The sequence below is a fragment of the Uranotaenia lowii genome, chromosome 1 (assembly GCF_029784155.1).
Source record: "Uranotaenia lowii strain MFRU-FL chromosome 1, ASM2978415v1, whole genome shotgun sequence".
Classification (NCBI taxonomy): domain Eukaryota; kingdom Metazoa; phylum Arthropoda; class Insecta; order Diptera; family Culicidae; genus Uranotaenia; species Uranotaenia lowii.
In genome coordinates, this window is record NC_073691.1 from 175,638,844 (window position 1) to 175,659,261 (window position 20,418).

Consider the following 20,418-nt stretch of genomic DNA (forward strand, 5'->3'; position numbering starts at 1 on the left):
TCAAATAAAACTATTCTGTTGGATGTTTTATTTTAGCTTATAGAATTAGATTTAAAGACAATGTCAAGTGTTAGCTTTAAAGTGATTGTGCTAAAGCATAGAATACGCTTTGGCTCATAAAGTAGATTTAGGAAATAGTCTTAAGCGAGCTGTGAATGTTGGCATAAAACTTAAATGTTTACTTAGGATACGTACTCTTTTAAGAGTACCTGTACTCTTTTTCGATGGAGAAATCAGCGTACTCTTCTTTTTGTAAAATTTTATGAAATGAACTTTTTTATTGTTTTAAAGTTTTTTTTTCACAAGAGAAACGTTCTTATTTGTGAAGTTTGTGATCTTTTCTTATTCAAGAAATCAGAATAAAAAAACAAAACTCTTTTTGCATACGTTGGGTGGCATTTCATTTTTGTCTCCTTTATTGAATTCCTTTTTAAGATATGAATACCATGGATAAGACCATGAATTTTATGGATTTATATCCGGATTTTTTGTTAAAATATAAATTGTCTCTTTGATTCATACTACTTTTCTTTGAGTAGAATCAGCTAAACTCGTTATTCAAAAACGCTTTTTCCAGACGCAGAGGTGATGTGAAGCAATCAGCGCCTTTAAATATGCAATAAAATTCCAAAAAGTACACATCAGCAAGTTGCTTTAATGCCTTGTATAGAATTTAAGAGCTCGTTTATTTTAAATATTTTTTGGCAGACTATTATAACTGTAAAAATGTTTTGAGAGGCATTATTTTATAATGTTTGGTTTATTTCCACAGAATAAAATAAAAAACTTCTTTCCATTGCCCGGTAGACTATAATTGAAAAAATCATTTAAAATTTACGCACTAAAATTAACAAAAGCTGAAATTGTGAGTTTTTTAAAGGATAAAGTAGTTTAAAAGAAATTCATGAGTGTTTTGCAAGTCACAAAGTCACACTCCGATTCTCTACCTCCCCCTGGTGCTAGCTGGGGTGCGAGCAACCTTAGCGGAGATCGGGTACCCAACCCCGGTGGATGCTTTGGTCGCATGCAGACTGAGATAGGGGGCTTCGTACGCGTCTGTTCTCCATGTCAGGGGCGGCGTGCGGAGTGCAACAGCGTCCTGGTGGTGTTCGGGACCCAAAACAGCAACATCGCGACGGTCCTCCTGCGAGATAGTGGGGTTAGCTGCGGGCCTTGCGAGCCTGTGACTACAAAAAACATAAGCAACGAACAACGAACAACAAATTTCGGATGGAAATCGGCAAAGACCCACGCGACGAAAAGGGACAAGCGATTGGAATCTTGGAACATGGAACTGCCGATCTCTAAATTTTGTGGGCAGTACCCACGTGCTCTCCAACGAATTGAAGAGCCGCAAATTCGACATCGTAGCGCTGCAGGAGGTATGCTGGAAGGGCTCCACGGTACGAACGTATCCAGATGGTCGTGCCATCTACCAGAGCTGCGGCAACACACACGAGCTTGGAACAGTTTTTATAGTGATGGGAAAGATGCAAAAGCGCGTGATCGGGTGGTGGCCGATCAACTCACGAATGTGCCGGTTGAGAATCAAGGGCCGGTTCTTCAACATCAGCATCATCAACGTGCACAGCCCTCACCTCGGAAGTACCGGTGACGACAAAGACGAATTCTACGCGCAGCTGGAGCGTGAATACGACCGTTGCCCAAAACATGATATCAAGATCGTCATCGGGGATTTCAATGCTCAGGTCGGCCAGGAGGAGGAATTCAAACCGACAATTGGAAGGTTCAGTGCACACCAGCTGACCAACGAAAACGGCCTCAGACTTATTGATTTCGCCGCCTCCAAACGAATGGCAGTACGTAGTACCTTTTTCCAGCACCACCTCCCACACAAGTACACCTGGAGATCACCGTACCAAACTCAATCACAGATCGACCACGTTTTGATCGACAGCCGGCACTTCTCGGACATCATCGACGTCAGATCCTGTCGGGGCGCCAACATCGAGTCGGACCATTATCTGGTGATGGTGAAGATGCGCCCAAAACTCTCCGTAGTGAACAACACGCGAAACCGGCGCCCGCCTCGGTTAAATATCGCGCGACTGAAGCAACCTGAGGTCGCGGCAGACTACGCGCAATCGGTCGAAGCAGCGCTGCCGGCAGAGGGCGAGCTTGACGAAGCCCCTCTCGAGGACTGTTGGGATACCATCAAAACAGCCATCAACAGTGCTGCGGAGAACGTCATCGGTTACGTGGAGCGATCGCGACGGAACGACTGGTTCGACGAGGAGTGTAGGAGGGTGATGGACGAAGAGAATGCCGCGCGGGTGGCAGTAGTGCAGAGAGGCACCCGTCGAAATGTGGAAAATCACCGACAGCGGAAGAGGCAGCGAGTCCAACTTTTCCAGGAGAAAAAGCGCCGCCTGGAGGAGGAGGAGCTCGAGGAGCTGGAGCAGCTGCATCGTTCCCAAGAAACACGAAAGTTCTATCAGAAACTCAACGCATCCCGCAAAGGCTTCGTGCCGCAAGCCGAAATGTGCCGGGATAAGGACGGGGGTATCCTGACGGACAATCGTGAGGTGATCAAAAGGTGGAAGCAGCACATCGATGAACACCTGAACAGCGCACGTGCAGGAGATCAAGACGGTGGGGGAAGGTACATCGCCGGCGTAGCCAACGACGTAGAGGAGCCAATCCCAACGATGAGTGAAGTTAAGGAAGCCATTCGCCAGCTGAATAGAAACAAGTCGGCTGGGAAGGATGGCATCGCAGCTGAACTCATCAAAATGGGCCCGGACAGGTTGGCCGATTGCCTACACCGGTTGATAATCCGGATCTGGGACATAGAACAGCTACCGGAGGAGTGGAAGGAGGGGGTAATATGCCCCATCTACAAGAAGGGCGACAAATTGGACTGTGAGAACTACCGAGCGATCACTGTCCTCAACGCCGCCTACAAAGTGTTGTCCCGAATCCTACTCCGCCGCCTAACGCCACAAGCAAACAGATTCGTGGGAAGTCATCAGGCCGGCTTCATGGAGGGACGGTCAACGACTGACCAGATATTTACATTACGGCAAATCCTCCAAAAATGCCGGGAACACCAAGTCCCTACGCACCATCTATTCATCGACTTCAAAGCCGCATACGACACGATCGACCGTAACGAGCTATGGAAAATCATGGACGAGAACGGCTTTTCCGGGAAGCTGATCAGACTGATCAAGGCGACGATGGATGGAACGCAGTGCTGTGTGCGGATTTCGGGTGAATTGTCGAGTTCATTCGAATCTCGCAGGGGGCTTCGACAAGGTGATGGTCTATCCTGCATGATGTTCAACGTGGCGCTAGAAGGTGTTATTCGACGAGCGGTGGGCGAAATGCGGGGCACGATTTTCAACAGATCCAGTCAACTTATCTGCTTTGCCGATGACATTGATATAGTCGGCAGATCATCTGCGGCGGTGGGGGAGATCTACCGCAAACTGAAACGCGAAGCAGGAAGGATTGGGTTGATGATTAATACGTCCAAGACAAAGTACATGCTGGCCTGCGGATCCGAGACCGACCGAACCCGCTTGTCCAGTAATAACAAGGTCACGATCGACGGCGACGAGCTGGAGATAGTCGAAGACTTTGTCTATCTCGGCTCCCTGGTGACCGCAGACAATGACACCAGCCGTGAGATCCGGAGGCGAATTATTAGCGGAAGTCGTGCCTACTATGGACTCCACAAGCAACTGCGATCGAGAAGACTTAGCCCTCGCACGAAGTGTAACCTGTATAAGACGCTTATTAGACCGGTTGTTCTCTACGGGCACGAGACATGGATATTGCTCGAGGAGGACCTGCGTACACTCGGAGTATTCGAGCGACGAGTGTTAGGAACCATCTTTGGCGGCGTACAGGAGAACGGAGTGTGGAGGCGAAGGATGAACCACGAGCTCGCGCGACTCTACGGCGAACCCAGTATCCAGAAGGTGGTGAAGGCTGGCCGGATACGCTGGGCGGGACATGTTGCGAGAATGCCGGATGACTGTCCTGCAAAACAGGTGTTCGCCACGAATCCGGTAGGAACAAGACGAGCAGGGGAGCAACGAGCAAGGTGGTTAGACCAAGTGGAGCGTGATCTGGCGAACGTGGGGTGCCCGAGAAATTGGAGAACGGTTGCTATGAACCGAGTGAATTTTAGGAACTATGTTCGTCAAGTTATGTCGTGAGACGGAATACTATGTAAATAAAAAATAAGGTGGTAAATCCCGGTTTGGGGCCGTTCAGATACCACGTGGACAGAAAAATGAGATTTTTGACCCCCTCCTCCCCCTCCGTGGACAAGCGTGGACATTTGGCAAACCCCTACCCCCCTCGCCGGATGTCCACGTGGACAGATTTGAAATTGTTTTTTTTTTTCTAAATCTAATCTCTAAATTATGTATCATATTTATCTTTTGCTTTCAAGTGGCTACTAACTGTTTAAAATTTCACTGGAAAGCTTTGAAATTTAAAGATTTCGATTGAATCATTTTAATATTTATTCACCTTTACAAAATATTTTGGAAGTAAGTGGGCCTTATTCTGCGACGCGAGTAACCCCCAATATGTCCACGTGGACATGACCCAAACCCCTACCCCCCTTTCCGTGGCCAAGCGTGGACATTTCCATACACCCCCCTCCCCCTAAGTTGTCCACGTGGAATGTGAACGGCCCCTTTACGGATTGTATTCCAAGGCACGGCGAGCCACCGCGTCCCCCCAGTTAGTTACTCTGGGTCCATGAGTACAATGGGAAAACTCATGATATACTCCGTGTATACCCCCTACTCCCTAAACTCCACCTAGGGCCGCAGACCTGGTTCCCACCTCGAACTGTTTGACACACTATGCTTCAATAGTGGGAGGTCTATTCGCGCTGATGCGCTCCAAGGCAATACTCATTAACGAGACCACTTTCAGCACAACCTCTCATCCTTACGACTCGACGCCTGAACTCTCCTCTAACGACTCGAGATCCGACATCTCCTCGCAAAGACTCGAGATTCTCACACAAACCTCTCCTCTTCGCGACTTGTAGCCTGATCTCTCCTCTAGCGACTTGAGATCCGACCCCTCCTCGCATCGACTCGAGGTTTACCTCTCCTCTGCACGATTCAAAGCCCGATCTCTACTCTAACGACTTGAAATCTGACCTCTCCTCGTAATGACTCGAGGTGACCACTTGTACCCCTCCTCTTGTTGGTAAGGGGCCTGATCCCTCCTCTTACGACTCGAGACCCGACCCCTTATCATAATGACTCGGGGTTTACCACACAAACCTCTCTGCCTGAAGGTTTGAGGCCTGACCTCTCCTCTAACGACTCGAGGACCGACCTCTTATCTTCAGGGTTCGAGGTTTGCCACCTTGCCCGTCGTGTGCCTGATCGAGAGCAGCTTATCTTAGACTCGCGCCTGTCACGGCACACGCGCGGGACTTAACGCAACGACTCAGATGATTCCCGACGAAGACGTCATCCTACACCGACTAGAATGGCTCGCCCGGCGTCGAGAGCCACTCTACCCGTGGGTATTCCCCGAACGTGGAATAACCCTTTCCCAACGATTTCCACTGCGAAGAAGGTCATGTCTTATCCCCGCAGCTTCTGTCGTTGAGAACCGCTCTACTCGGATACTCCCCGAAGGTGGAGCATCCTACTCACGAACGCGGCGCACCCACGGCATTCGCTACGCAGAAGGTATTGTCTTATCTTTGTAACTTCAAACCGTGGGGTCGGATGCACTCTACTCGACAGCCCCCCGTAGATGGGGTCAGTCTACTCCGACCGTTGTCCGGTCTTCTTTATCCCCCTTGGTTGGCAACCCTAGGATTTTTGGCCCGCGGATTTTCCTGCCCGTTGTGTGCCAAATCGAGAGCAGCTTATCCTAGATTCGCGCCTGTCACGGCACACATTCGGGACTTGGAACGCTACGACTCGGATGTTTCCAACGGTGACGACATCCTACACCGACTCGAGAGGCTCGCCAGTCCATAACCTAGTTTTAAAAGAGCTGTATGTATGTATGTATGTATGTATGTATGTATGTATGTATATATGTATGTATGTATGTATGTAAAAGGTCAAATAAAACTATTCTGTTGGATGTTTTATTTTAGCTTATAGAATTAGATTTGAAGACAATGTCAAGTGTTAGCTTTAAAGTGATTGTGCTAAAGCATAGAATACGCTTTGGCTCATAAAGTAGATTTAGGAAATAGTCTTAAGCGAGCTGTGAAGGTTGGCATAAAACTTAAATGTTTACTTAGGATACGTACTCTTTTTTTTTTGTTTTTGTTTTTTTGTCTCCTTTATTGAATTCCTATTTAAGATATGAATACCATGGATAAGATCATGAATTTTATGGATTTATATCCGGATTTTTTGCTAAAATATAAGTTGTCTCTTCGATTCATACTACTTTTCTTTGAGTAGAATCAACTAAACTCGTTATTCAAAAACGTTTTTCCAGACGCAGAGGTGATGTGAAGCAATCAGCGCCTTTAAATATGCAATAAAATTCCAAAAAGTACACATCCGCAAGTTGCTTTAATTCCTTCAATAGAATTTAAGAGCTCGTTTATTGTAAATAATATTTTGGTGATTATTATAAATGTAAAAATATTTTGAGAGGCATTATTTAATAATGTTTGGTTTATTTCCACAGCATAAAATAAAAAACTTCTTTCCTTTGTCCGGTAAACCATAATTGAAAAAATCATTTAAAATTTACGAACTAAAATTAACAAAAGCTTAAATTGTGAGTTTTTTGAAGGATAAAGTTGTTTAAAAGAAATTCATGAGTGCTTTGCAAGTCACAAAACTTGCAAAATTTGGTGGTTCCTCTGGGCTTACTCTTCTAAAAATGGATTAATGTTCTCTTTCTAACATCGCAGGAAATGGTTATTTTTTTTTTAATTTTTTAGATATTTGGAGATTTGGAAAATTTTTCTGACCTATTTGATCTTTGTAAGGTATTCCAGTTTCGAGGTATAGCTTAGGAATCAATTATCCCCAGGGATCAAGTATCCTTATTCTACCCTGTACAAAAATTCAAAATGCTTGTTCAAATTTGTTTAACGTAGAAAGAAAGAACGGATAAATGAATAGCTCAACATTTAAAACTAATCATGGAGTTTATGGTAGAACCAAGTCTACCGGGTCAGCTAGTTTTGAATAAATTTCCAATTTAGCAGCCAGTTTGTTCCAGGCAGTCTTAGTTCATCATCATCATCATCGTGACTGAAGGCCATGTGTGCTACGAATCAATATTTCAAACCATTTCCGGCTGCTGCTTCTTGACAAGCTGCCTGTCTGTCGGTCATCTTCCATTCGGGTGTTTTGGGGTTGGTTTGATGTGGGGAGGTGAGAAATCCTACCAAACCCCATCCCCCTCACACCCTTTTAAGGAATAGAAGCAAAACTCACCTCGACCGTGCTGTCCCGAATGTAGATTTCCTTGACGTCGTCCGGGTTGCGGTCCCGGGTCCGGAACGTGATCCGATAGCCAAGGAACTCCCCCAGGATGGTATCCGGTGGTGGCGGCTTCCAGGAAATGTACAGGGAGGTGGCGCTCGTGTTGTGAGCGATGGTCGTCACCGGTTTTCCGGTTGGAGCTGAGAAAGAGAAAAAGTCAAAAAAAAAATACCATCAGAGAAAAGCGGATGAATCAAGTTAAACAACTGACAATTGATGGCAGGTCATTTGAAGGAAGGATGGCAGCAGAATTCCGGAGTCAATCGGTGGAATCAATTTTTGGGTCATCAATTTCATCGCCAGAAGGGATCCGTTCTCATTCGATTTTGTTCCATCCGGGTGATGTACAAATCTACAAGTGAAATGGCTGTGATTTCAATCAATTATGTTACCATCGATGAAATTGAGGGGAGATGGGTTGAATATCATTCCAGACAAAACCGCCGTTGGAATATTCAATTAATTTTGAATGTGAAACACGAATCAAAGAAAAAATGAACACATTCTGCATCGAAAAACAAAATCAATAAAATATGCTAAACCACTTTGTTATTCACAGTCACGTAATAATCAACCTTTTTATGCGAAGTGTTAACTCGCAAATGCGAGGATATTTTTGAGTTATATATTCACAAAAAAATATGTCAGAGATAAGAAAAATGTATCCATGGTATTTCAAAAACGATATTTTAATGAATATGGGAGATATTGAAAAAAGTGTGCACAAAAATTGCAAATATGGAATACAATAACACTAGTTTACAAAATTTTAAAAAAATCGTGAACTTGATTAACTGACCAACATTTTTAATGTAAAATCGAGCGCTGAATCCGAAAATGAAATTCAAAAAAATCTCAGTAGAACCGTTTTTGAGTTATGCTCCAAATATGAAATTTCGGAAAAATTAAAAAAGTTCTTATACTTAGATTGAAATATCTCGGACGGCATAACAGTAATTTGGAATCCCTCTTTTGCATATTGAAGGTGAATAAATTTTCTATCGATCATCTGAACACTGTTTTTGCGTTTGACCAACATTATTGTGGATATTAGTGACTTTATGAGAAAAAAAATTATAAAAAACGCATTTTTTTTTAGAGAAAATTTTGTTTTAACGAAAGTTTTGACTCGATGGTAGCATTTAAAAAATCTGATTTTCTTTTGCGCAAAAATGTCAATTCAAAACAAAGATTTCAAGTGGTTATTTATCAAAATCGGTTGAAAATTGAAGAAGCTATGGCTACTTTACCATAACTGAAATTTTTGGAGTTTTTAATAATTTAACGAACCGCAGTACACTTATCATAGTATAGGAAGACTGAAACATGAAAAATCTCACTCGCTCCAAGTCAAAACTATTTATTAGCTTACCAAAAGGTCACATGCCAAGTTTCAGGAAGATCTGACCATAGGGAGGGGTTGCTTGAGTATAAAACGTGAATAAAATTTTGAGGTATTTTGTCCGGAAAGAACGAAAAATACTGGTTTTTCATCAATAACTTTTTTCATCACCAGCTGATTGTTTTTTATTGTTGATTTTCTGAAAGCCTAAGTTGAGACAAATATTTCATCCGAAGACTGTAACTCGATTGGATTTGAAACAGAAAAGTTATTGCGATTCAAAGACCGCAAATTTGTCCAACACGCAATGAGTACTTTTTACGCATTGCGTTTTATACGACATTTTTCGACCAAAATACAATCTTTGAACCGCAATAACTTTTCTGTTTCAAATCCAATCGAGTTACAGTCTTCGGATGAAATATTTGTCTCAACTTAGGCTTTAAGAAAATCAACCATAAAAAACAATCAGTTAGTGATGAAAAAAGTTATTGATGAAAACCAGTATTTTTCGTTCCTTCCGGACAAAATACCTCAAAATTTTATTCACGTTTGAGACTCAAGCAACCCCTCCCTATGGTCAGATCTTCCTGAAACTTGGCATGTGACCTTCTGGTAAGCTAATAAATAGTTTTGACTTGGAGCAAGTGAGATTTTTCATGTTTTATTCTTCCTATACTATGATAAGTGTACTGCGGTTCGTTAAATTATGAAAAACTACAAAAAAATACTAGTATGGTAAAGTAGCCATAACTTCTTCAATTTTCAACCGATTTTGATAAATAGCCGCTTGAAATCTTTGTTTTAAATTGACATTCAAGCGTAGAAGAAAATCAGATTTTTTAAATGCTACCATCGAGTCTAAAACATTTGTTGAAACAAAATTTTCTCTAAAAAAATGCGTTTTTTATAATTTTTTTTCTCATACAATCATTAATATCAACAATACTGTTGGTCAAACGCAAAAACAGTGTTCAGATGATCGATAGAAAATTTATTCACCTTCAATATGCAAAAGAGGGATTCCAAATTACTGTTATGCCGTCTGAGATATTTCAATCTAAGTACAAGAACTTTTTTAATTTTTCCGAAATTTCATATTTGGAGCATAACTCAAAAACGGTTCTACTGTGATTTTTTTGAATTTCATTTTCGGATTCAGCGCTCGATTTCACATTGGAAATGACCTTCAGTTTACTGAGTTCAAAAATGCTGTAAACTAGTGTAATTTTTTTTGAGAAAAACCAAAGATTTTGAAATTTTTTGCAACATCTTCCTGCACCTTGTTTGGAAGTAATTTGCAAAAATTATCAACAATTCAAAATTATATTTTCAACTTTTTTTAAATATAAAAAAAATACAAATACATCTCAATCTCAATGAAACTTGATGTTTTCTGGAAGAGATTCCCTCTCTTAACTCTAAGCGTACATCTTTCGAGAAAATGATGCCTAGCATATTACAAATGCTAAAACCACCAACCCACAGAAAGTTTACTTTGTATGCCGTGACCGGGATTCGATCTCATGCCCGCTGGCTAAGAAGACTTGAAGGCTATCCTCTACGCCACGGGCTGCGGCTTTGAACGGCTTCAAACCTGTTCATTTGTTTTATTCAATCAATGATTGCTCCGCTCATTTGAAAAAAAAATTTGTGCATTAAAGGGTTGAAGCACGCATATATGAAATGTAAATTGATATCTTTTATTTGACATCACCCTTCCAACCCCCATTTTTGTTTTTTAACTATGCAATTGCCCGGGTTTTATTGCATAAAACTGTGTTACTCTGTGTTCGATGTCGATTACTTTATCCATGGACAAATTTATTAGTCAATTCCAATTCCATCCGTCGCCATGGGCTCGAACAACGTGCTCAATATAAATTATGTTCAGTGATCCAGAATTTTGATATGAGGGATTTTGTTATTGAGTCGAACAAACAATCATTTTCTGTATGTCAGCTTTGTTTTCAGTAGAAATTGTTTTGGATTAGAAGTGAAGCTGATGAAAACATAAAACTTAATTGAAAGTTTTTTTTTCGTTTTGGCATTTTGGCTCAGCTCTTCCGAAAAAAAAAATAAATAAAACACTTCTTAGAGTCATTCTAAAAATTAAAAATTGAATCATGTTGATTTATATGGATCTCAGCAGTTTCACAAAAGTTGAAACGAGTTTAAAATCGACAATGAAGACACGAGAGTCAATGCTCAAAACTGTAGGGGAGAGTGGGGATACTTGATCCCCTTTTCTTATTTTCACCATATCTCTTTGGAAAAAATAAGCAACTCGCCGTCTTTGACATTTTCTGACAGCTTGTAACTTCAAATTTCTATGCTCCAAAAATTAGAACGATACTTGAACCCGTTGAAGAACTAGAAGCATTTTCGTGGGAGTAAAAAAATTGCGATTTTTCTGAAGTTAGGGGAGACTTGATCCCCTATTGATGGAGACATGATCTTTTATTCAGGAAGCCCTAATCCTTGTATAAAAATCAAACAAAACCCCAAGATAGAATGTTAATTGACTATTTCGGTCATGTTTGTTCTCATTTCACAATTTATAGCAGACATGAGAAGAAAATTCTATAACTTTGTCTCAACGTTAACAGCATTGCATACTTAAAGGCGCTATTTTTTATTATTTAGAAAAAAATAATTATTTTTGCTCTTTTCTTCAGACAATTGTTTGATAAATATTAGTTTTTGGATAAATATTAGTAATTTCGTAATCGGCAATCATAACGATCAATTCAGAAGAAGAATATGCCGTTTGGAAGGGGGATCAATTGTACCCAATTCTAGGGGATCAATTGTACCCATAATCAACATTTTAGAAAACTTTTTCTGAAAAAAGTTGAGAGTTTTCCATTGCTTTGAAAATATGTCATTATGAAGTTCATTTTACGCTCGAACGATTGATACATTGGAACAAATATTGTTTTCATAATTTTCCCAAGTAAGGAACATTTTAAAGTTATGAAAAAAGATCTTCAAGTAACATTTAGTGAAATTTTTCAAACAAAGTTCAATTACTCAAACAATTATTTTGTTAAAAATTTTTTAACTGCAATCATTGTTATTTTGGTCATTTTGGCACATTTTTCTAGAACATTTGATCTTTGTAAGACATTCCAGTTTCGAGATATAGCTGAGGAATCAAGTATCCCCAGGGATCAAGTATCCTCATTCTCCCCTATAGAAAAAAAAATTGCATTAGGTCTCAGAGCTCGAAATCAGATATAAAAAAATGGATGAACTCAAAAATCCAGACTCTTAAATCAGAAATCAGAATCAGTGTGCAGAAACAAGCTATGAATGTCGATAGAAAATGTAGATTCGAAAATTCGTAACTCGAGACTCGTGATGAAAGAAACTTGAATTTGTAAACTCAATATACAAGACTTATGATTTTAAAAATTTCAATCATTTAAATTTTCTAGAGCTTAGCTTAGCTTAGCTTGGTTGACTACTCATATCCACCTTAAATCATTGAACTTGAAATGCTGAGTGCATTTCAAACTGGTTTGTTACAGGAGCACTGAGAGTTTAATGACAATAAGCTATTCATGTTGCAATTTGACGGATAAAAATCAAAAACACTCACCTTCTCTCAGCGTAACGAAGTAGTAGGACTCCTTGGAGGGGGCACTCTGGCCAAACTCGTTAATGGCCAGGACCCGGAAGCTGTACACGGTAAAGGGCAGCAGCGATCCCACCTGATAGCTGGTCGAATTGTCCTTGGTCCGAATCGGGGCCACCTGGTCCCAGTCACCATTTTCGCCAACCCTATTGAGAAAAAAAACGAAAGAAATAAATGTTCAATGAAATGGTCATATTCTAGCGGTCATTGTCAGTTTGTCTTGCGAGAATGTGGGAAATAGTCGGTCTCTTATTCATGAGTTCCACCCCCCAAACAATGAATGAAATGGAGTTGAGGTCGAGAAATCAATCACTGCTGCTAACATTCTGCCCGGTTGATTGCATTGTTTTGTCGAATTAATTATCTCGGTTAGTTTCGGTTTAGGTTCAGGTTTTAGTTTGTTTTTGCCCGCTGAGATAAGGTCCAGAGAATCCCATTCATCAGCATGCTGATGCTCGGGATGATAATCGGCTGCTGGATTGTGTTTTGCCAGGTTTCATTGAACATGGAAAAACACACACTCGCATTCACACAGCTTCATTCAAGCATTCGGGATGGTTTATCGTGTAGTCTACCTCACATTTGTTAGCGTGTCATCCCACCCATTCCACTCACTTACTCGCCTATTCTGTTTTGCTATCTCGCTTTGTAGTTCTGTTTCTATCTAAAGATAATCATGTCATTTCAGCAGAGAAAACAAATTATCTCCCTTTAACAAACGGCGAAGGCTGCAATGATTCTTGGAACCTGAACGTAGCTAGCACATTATTTAGGATGATCGCTAGGGTGGCCCTTTTAAGTTTTTAAGTTTTGATATTAGATCATTGTGTAGGTATTTTTCTTTTTGTCTCTCTATATTGATCAATTTAGTAGATATGCATTGCCAGGTTATCTGTAGTTGGTTCCGAATGAAAAAAGTCCCACAAAACATTTTTTTTTTTTAAATTGCTTATAATTTCGACACCCTTGTAGAACTCAAGTTTTTCTTTTATTTTTGGAATTGTCAAGAATACATCTATCCGACGATATGTGAGGGTCCGATGAAAATTTTGACCGCTATCCCAGATTTTCCATTAGAAAATATTCTTATTAAAAAAAAGACATCCAGTTCTGTGTTTGCATCACTGTTTCTCATTTCTGATAAACCAATTTTGTAAACTCAAATTTTAGTTTTTCTTGATAATTTGATTATTATTTTTTCATATATCATACTCAGGTTCAAAGAAATCCAAGTTTGAATGATGATAAAGATGCTTTGAATCTGTGCTTCGGGTCAAATTGACCCGAACAGCTTTGAAAGGTTAAACCTTTAAAATGAAAATAACAATTGCAGTGCTACCAGATTTAAATTAAGATATACATTTTTTAAGCGAGTAAAGTAAGATTCGAACGGAGTAAAGTAGTTAACAGCAAAGTGCAAAGGAGAAGACAAACGGAGGGTTGAGTAGAGCAAAGAAAAACTGATTAGAGAAGAGTAGAACAGAATAAGGCAGAGCACAGCAGAGCAGAGTACTGTGGACTAAAAAGAAATTAGTAGTGTCTAGGTGAGAAAAGTAGAGAAGAGTTAAGAAGAATTGAGTAGAGTAGAGAAGAATCGAGCAGAAAAGGGCAAAGAAGAGGAGAGTGAAGTAGAGTTTAGAAGAGTTGAGTAGAGTAGAGCAGAATTAAGTTGAGTAGTGTAGAGTAGAGTAGAGAAGAGTAGAGTAGAGTTGAAAAGAAAAGAATAGTGCACTGTAGAGTAGGGCAGAGAGTAGTATAGAAAAAAAGAGAAGAGTAGAGTAAAGAAATTAGATAAGAGTTGAGTAGTGTAGAGCAATTAGCGTAGAGTAGAGTAGAGAAGACAAGAGGAGAGAAGAGTAGAGAAGAGTAGATTATAGTAGACAAGAGCAGAGTAGCGTAGAAAAGATAAGAGTAGAGTAGAGTAGAGTGGTGTAGAAAAGATAAGAGTAGAGCAGATTTAAGCAGTGTAAAGTTGAGTAGAGTAGAGTAGTGTAGAGTGGATTAGACAAGAATACAGTAGAGTATAAAAAATAAGAGAAGAGTAGAGTAGAATATAGAAGAGAAGAGAAGAGTAGAGTAGAGTTGTGAAGAGTAGAGTAGAGTAGAGAAGAGTCGAGTATAGTCGGGTAGAGTAGAATCGAAAAGAGTCGAGCACGTTACAGCAGAATAGAGAAGAGAAGGACAGAATAGAGTAGAATAGAGTAGATAAGAGAAGAATAGAGCAGAGCAATAATAATAGTGTAGAGTAGAGTTGAAAAGAGTAGAGTATAGCAGAGTAGAGTAGATTATGGATAATAGAGTCAAATAGAGTAAGTTGGGTGGAGAAGATTAAAGTAGACAAAAGAAGGGTTAAGTAGCAGAGTAGAGAAGAGAAGAGAAGAAAAGAGTAGAGTAGAGAAGAGTAGAGTAGAGAAGAGAAAATTAGATTAGAGTTGTGTAGTAATGAGTTGAGGATAGAAGAGAAAAGTAAAGGATAGTAAAGTACATTTTAATAGATTTGTGTAGAGTAGAGTAGATCAGAGTAGAATGGAGTCGAATAGAGTAGAGAAGATAAAAGTAGAGTTGAGTAGAGATGAGTTAAGAAGAGTAGAGGAGATAAAACACAGAATTGATTAAAGTAGAGTAGACTAGAGTAGAGATTAGAAAAGAAAAGAAGAGTGGAGAAGAGTAGATAAGAGTAGAGAACTGTAGAGTAGAATAAAGTAGAGTTAAGTAGAGAAAAGAAAAGTAGAATAGACCCAAATAACACCGATTGTTTTGTAAAACCCTATAGTCCTCTAATGAAACCTAAACTTGGTCTAGTATTCGGCTATAAACAGTTAGATGTAACTTGAGGAGTAGAGTAAAAATGAGAAAATAATAGTAGAGTAGAGTAGAGTAGAGTAGAGTAGAGTAGAGTAGAGTAGAGTAGAGTAGAGTAGAGTAGAGTTGAGTAGAGTACAGTAGAGTCAAGTATAGTCGAGTAGTATAAGGTTGAGTAGGATAGGGTAGTTTTGTGCAGAGTATAGTAGAGAAGAGTAGAGTAGAGTAGAGTAGATTTGAGTAGAGTAGAGTAGAGTAGAGTAGAGTAGAGTAGAGTGGAGAAGAACAGAGAAGAACAGATAAGAGTAGAGTAGAGTAAAGAAGAGTCGAGGTTAGTCGAGTAGAGTTGAATCGAGAAGAGTCGAGCACGTTACAGCAGAGTAGAGTAGAGAAGGACAGAATAGAGTAGAGTAGATAAGAGAAGGATAGAGTAGATCAGAAAATAATTGGGTAGAGTAGAGTTAAAAAGAGTAGAGTAAAGCAGAGTAGAGTAGATTGTGGATAATAGAGTCAAATAGAGTAGAGAAGCGCAGAGTAGAGTAAAGAAGATAAGAGTCGACAAGGGGAGAGTAGAGAAGAGTTTAGCAAAGTAGCTTATAAGAGAGTAGTTAAGAGTGGAGTAGTGTAGAGTAGAATAGAATAGTGTAGAGAAGAGTAGATTAGAGTAGACAAGACCAGAGTTGAGTAGAAAAGGTAAAATTTGAGTAGAGTAGAGTAGAGTTGAGGAGTGTAGAGTAAAATCGAGTAGAGTAGACTAGAGTAGGTAAAAAAAAGACTAAGGAAGAGAAGAATAGAGAAGAATGAAGTACAGCAAGAATAGAGAAGCGTGGAGTAGAGTCATGAAGAGTAGAGCAGCATTGAGTAGAGTAGAGTAGTATATAATAGAGTAGAGTATGGTATGGTAGAGTAGAGTAGAGTATAGGAGTGCAAGAATAGACAAGAGCAGAGCAGAGTAGAGTTTAGAAGAGTTGAGTAGAGTAGAGTCGTGCAGAGTGGAGTTAAGTAGTGCATGAAAGAATAGAGTAAAGAATGGTAGGACAATGTAGAGAAGAGGTGAGTAAAGTAGAGTGGAGTAGAGTAGAGTAGAGTAAAGAAATGTAGAGTTGGAAGTAGAGTAGAGTTGAGAAGAATAGAGTAGAGTATTTAGTGTAGAATCGAGTAAAATCGAGTTGAGTCGATTTAAGAAGAGTAGAGTAGGGTAGAGTTGGGTTGAGTAGGATAGGGTAGCATAGAGTATAATTTAATTGAATAGTGATGATTATAGTAGAGTAGAGAAAAATAGAATTTAGAATGATAGTGTAGACTAAAGTAGAGAAGAGTAAAGTAGTGTAGAGTAGTGTAGAGAAGATAAGAGTTGAGTAGAGTAGAGTAGAGTGAAGTAGAGTATACTAGAGTAGAGTAGAGAAGACTATAGTAGAGTAGAATAAAGAAGATTAAAGTAGAGTAGCGTTGAGTTTAGTAGAAAAAGGTAGAGTATAGTAGAGAAGAGATGAGTAGAGAAGAATGGAGTGAACATGACAAGGCCGCGCGAATTGGATTGGGGGGGAGGTTTAGAGGTTCAACTCCCCTCCCACGGAGATTCTTCCAAGTAAAATTTTCAGCGCAAAAAAGGAATTTACCGTACATGTCAGAAAAATTTGCTGGAATTTAATCCTAAATAAATGACTCAAAGCCTGAGACATTTAATTTTAAGCGTTTCCAAATAAACACTTATTTTTATTTGATAATTTCAATTTGTAATTCAATAGGCCATCTGTATTGAAACCCTTAAAATGAGTTGTATTTAGAATGGGTTTTTATTAAGAAGAATAACAATTTTACAAATACTTATTTAACGTGTCTAAAAGTCGATAGAAATGTGATATGCGCTTAATAATTACGATAGTCATCAGAATTATCCCAAAAAAAACTTTACCTTCAATTATATTACTTATAACTTTGATGTTAAAAACCGTCTTTACAATTTTTCTGCTAACTATAAATATTCTTCAAGAAACAACAAACTCCACACTGATTCATTTTTAAACTTTTGAAATGTATATCATCAAAATTAGAACCGATAGACAAATTCTATGTGAAGATTCAGGAAATTCAGGAAATTTTAGGAAAACTCGAAATCCACCAAATAAACAAAAGCATACAATGCTGTTTTCTTTAGTTATCAATTGAATTCTTTAAAATCATTTTCGAAATAGTAAGATTTTTTGATTGAAAAAAAAATTTCATCTGAATAGCTTATATGTTTTTTTTTAATGTTTTCTTTTTTAGGGTTTTATTTTCGACACTTAATTAGCATTATAGCATTCGTGTCTTCTTATATGTTTGATTTTCATATTATGTTTGTATTTTTAAATAACTTCACCGAATTTTATGGCATAGTTTTTTTTTTGATATTTACAAATACATTTTGAGTGAACTATTTCAATTTTTTGTGATATTTTATAATAAGTTTGTCTTAGATTTTTCATTCTTAATTTTTGTTTTCTTAAAAAACAAAATTTCGAACTTTTGTTCTTGTCAGGACTCAGTACTTTAATTGGCAGCGAAAAAATATTCATAGCTTGAATTTCTCAACTAAATTTAAATCTTTATAAGCAATTCACTTATTTTTAATTTTTTTCAATCATCTTTTTGAATCAATCATGATTTTTTAGTTAATCTATGAAAAGATTCAAAATTGATTACAAGAAGCAACTTTGTAGCAAAATTTCAATGTAATTGAAGTGTTTTATTTTTTTCAATATTTACAACAAAACATGGAATTAAATAATTTTGAATTTAAAGTCCGTCTTTTGGTGTTATTATTTCTACCTAAATTTGAATTTTGAATCCCAATCTAAATGTACCCCCCAGTGGACGGGTCCTTCGCACGGGCCTGGAACAGGAGAAGTGTAGAGTTGAGCAAAATAGACAAGAGTTAAAAAAAGAAGAGCTGAAAAGAGTAGAATAAAACTTATGAAAGTTAAGACGAGAATAGTGAAGTTATGTTAAGATGGAATTGTGAAGATTAGTAGAGCAGCGATAGTGAAATAAAGGTTATTTTTTATAAAGAGAAGAACAGAGAAATATTAAAAAATAAAAAGTAGAGCTGACCACCTCTTCAAAAACAAGTAAATTTTTATCGACATCATCACAGCCTTATGACATATTGCAATTCTTTAGATGTCTTTCGTAAGATCGTGAGCAAAACAAATCCTTGTATGTTTTTGACAAAATCTACATCTGCAAGATTATTTTAGGGTGAGGTGGACCGAACTTTAGCTAAAAGTTTAATGAAGTTAGTCTTCAAAAATATTTCAACCTAATATCTATAAGGCAAGTTCAACTCATTAGCTTCGAAATCCGCTTACCAAATAAGCAATACGTAGTTTGATAACAGAGATACACGTGAAACAAAATGCATGTTTAAGAGGACTGATCCCAACCTTTTGGAAGTTACACCATACTGTGGGGCAAAGTTGCCGAAAGAAAATTCTGTGTTTTTGAGAAAAAATTCTGATTTTCTGTGATTTCACCCAAAAATTCTGACATGGATTTCTGGGATGCTATTTTCTTTAATTTCATTGAAGTTTATGATAAATCGAGTATTTTAAACATCTTAGTTGGGAAATTTTTTTTAACATTTCCTATTTCATCATACTTTTCCAATTCAAAGTAAGAAACTCAAATTTTATTTTGACCAAAGATATTAGAATTTTGGAAATCCATTCAAAATTAAAAAAAAAACTCTGTGAAATATGTGAATATTTCAAAATTCTGTGTTCTGTGACACAGATTCTGAGATAAAATTTTGCTCAAAATTCTGTGAAATTACCGATTTTTCTGTGATTTCGGCAACCTTGCTGTGGGGTGATCCCAAACTTTTGGACGATATCTCAAGTATGTAGCTATTTTATTTATTGTAAGTTCATTGTATTTTTTTTGCACAAAATTTAGCATGATTCAAGGATTCCAATCTAGGGAGACTTTTCTTTTTTCATTGGAGATAACCTTAGTGAAAGAGAGTGGGGGGGGGGGCTTCTATACATTTTTATTGCATAACTTGAGAACTATTTAAGCAAATGGAACCAAATTAGGCTTGGAGGAGTATTAGGATACGAGAAAGGTTTCTTTGAATATTTAATACCCTTCTCTCTTTTTTGTGGAAAGACACAAAGAAGGGAGGGGGTTCGTTTAGATTTTCCTGCTTGATTGGAAAACTTTTAAATTATATGGATCTAAATTCGGCATGGGAAGGTTTTGGAATGCGGGAAATGTTCTTATGATATTTTGGAAACCCTCTGTTCTTCCTGTGGGGAAATTTTAAGGTGGAAGGGTGCCATTATACAATTTTTTATATCATTCGAGAACTTAACTTAATAACGGAACTAAATTTCACTAGGTAGAGTATTCGAGAAGTAACGAGGAATGTTTCTATGAATATTTGGTACTCCTGCTTCCTTCCTGTGGATGATAGGTAGGAGAGAAGAAGGCTCCGTTACAATTTTTCGCATAACTCGAGAACTAACCGAGCAAATGGAAACAAACTTGATATGGGAGGGCATTTGGATACGATAAATGGTAATATGCTTAATCGAGACTCTTTTCTTCTTCAATTGGGGATAAGATTTGGGAAGAGAAAATCTCACATCAAATTGTTTTGCATAAACCAAGAACTTATCAAACAAATGGAACCATATATAACATGGGAAAACATTTGGGTACGAGAATTGGTTCTATAATTTTTTGAAACACTATCTTTTTTCCAGTGAGTACATTGGAAATGGGGAGGGGGTCCAATGAAAATTACTTGGTATGGAAGAAATCAAGCAAAAAAAAATCAAATTTGTCATGGGTAGGTATTTGAGTACAAGATATGTTTCTATGGAATTTTACAGACCCTCCTGTCTTGCATTGTGAAGAGGGGAGGGGTAGAGGGGATTCCATATAAATGTTGATGTATTGCTTAAAACTTATCAATCATTGTAACCAAATTTAATATGAGAGTTTTTAAATACGAAAAAATGGGATCTCTACCTCCTTCCAGCATTTGTGGAAAGGAAGGGGAAAGGGGAGCTTCCATACAATTTTTTTGGCATAAACCGAGCTTTTATGATACCTACAAAAAATTCAAATAATTTCTTAAAATTTCATTTAGTTTTTGAAGGTGTTGCAACGCACAC

The 20,418-nt window shown here is 38.3% G+C and overlaps 1 protein-coding gene across 1 annotated transcript in view; it reads right to left on the reverse strand.

The window, feature by feature from the left end:
- LOC129760630 (neuronal cell adhesion molecule-like) overlaps window positions 1-20,418 on the reverse strand; it is a 245,876-nt gene that overhangs the window by 42,264 nt on the left and 183,194 nt on the right. Inside the window, exons 5-6 of the mRNA XM_055758315.1 lie at window positions 12,419-12,600; window positions 7,425-7,612 (exon numbers count right to left, since the gene is read on the reverse strand). Coding sequence (XP_055614290.1) covers window positions 7,425-7,612; window positions 12,419-12,600 — 370 coding nt within the window. The remainder of the gene's footprint in view (window positions 1-7,424; window positions 7,613-12,418; window positions 12,601-20,418) is intronic.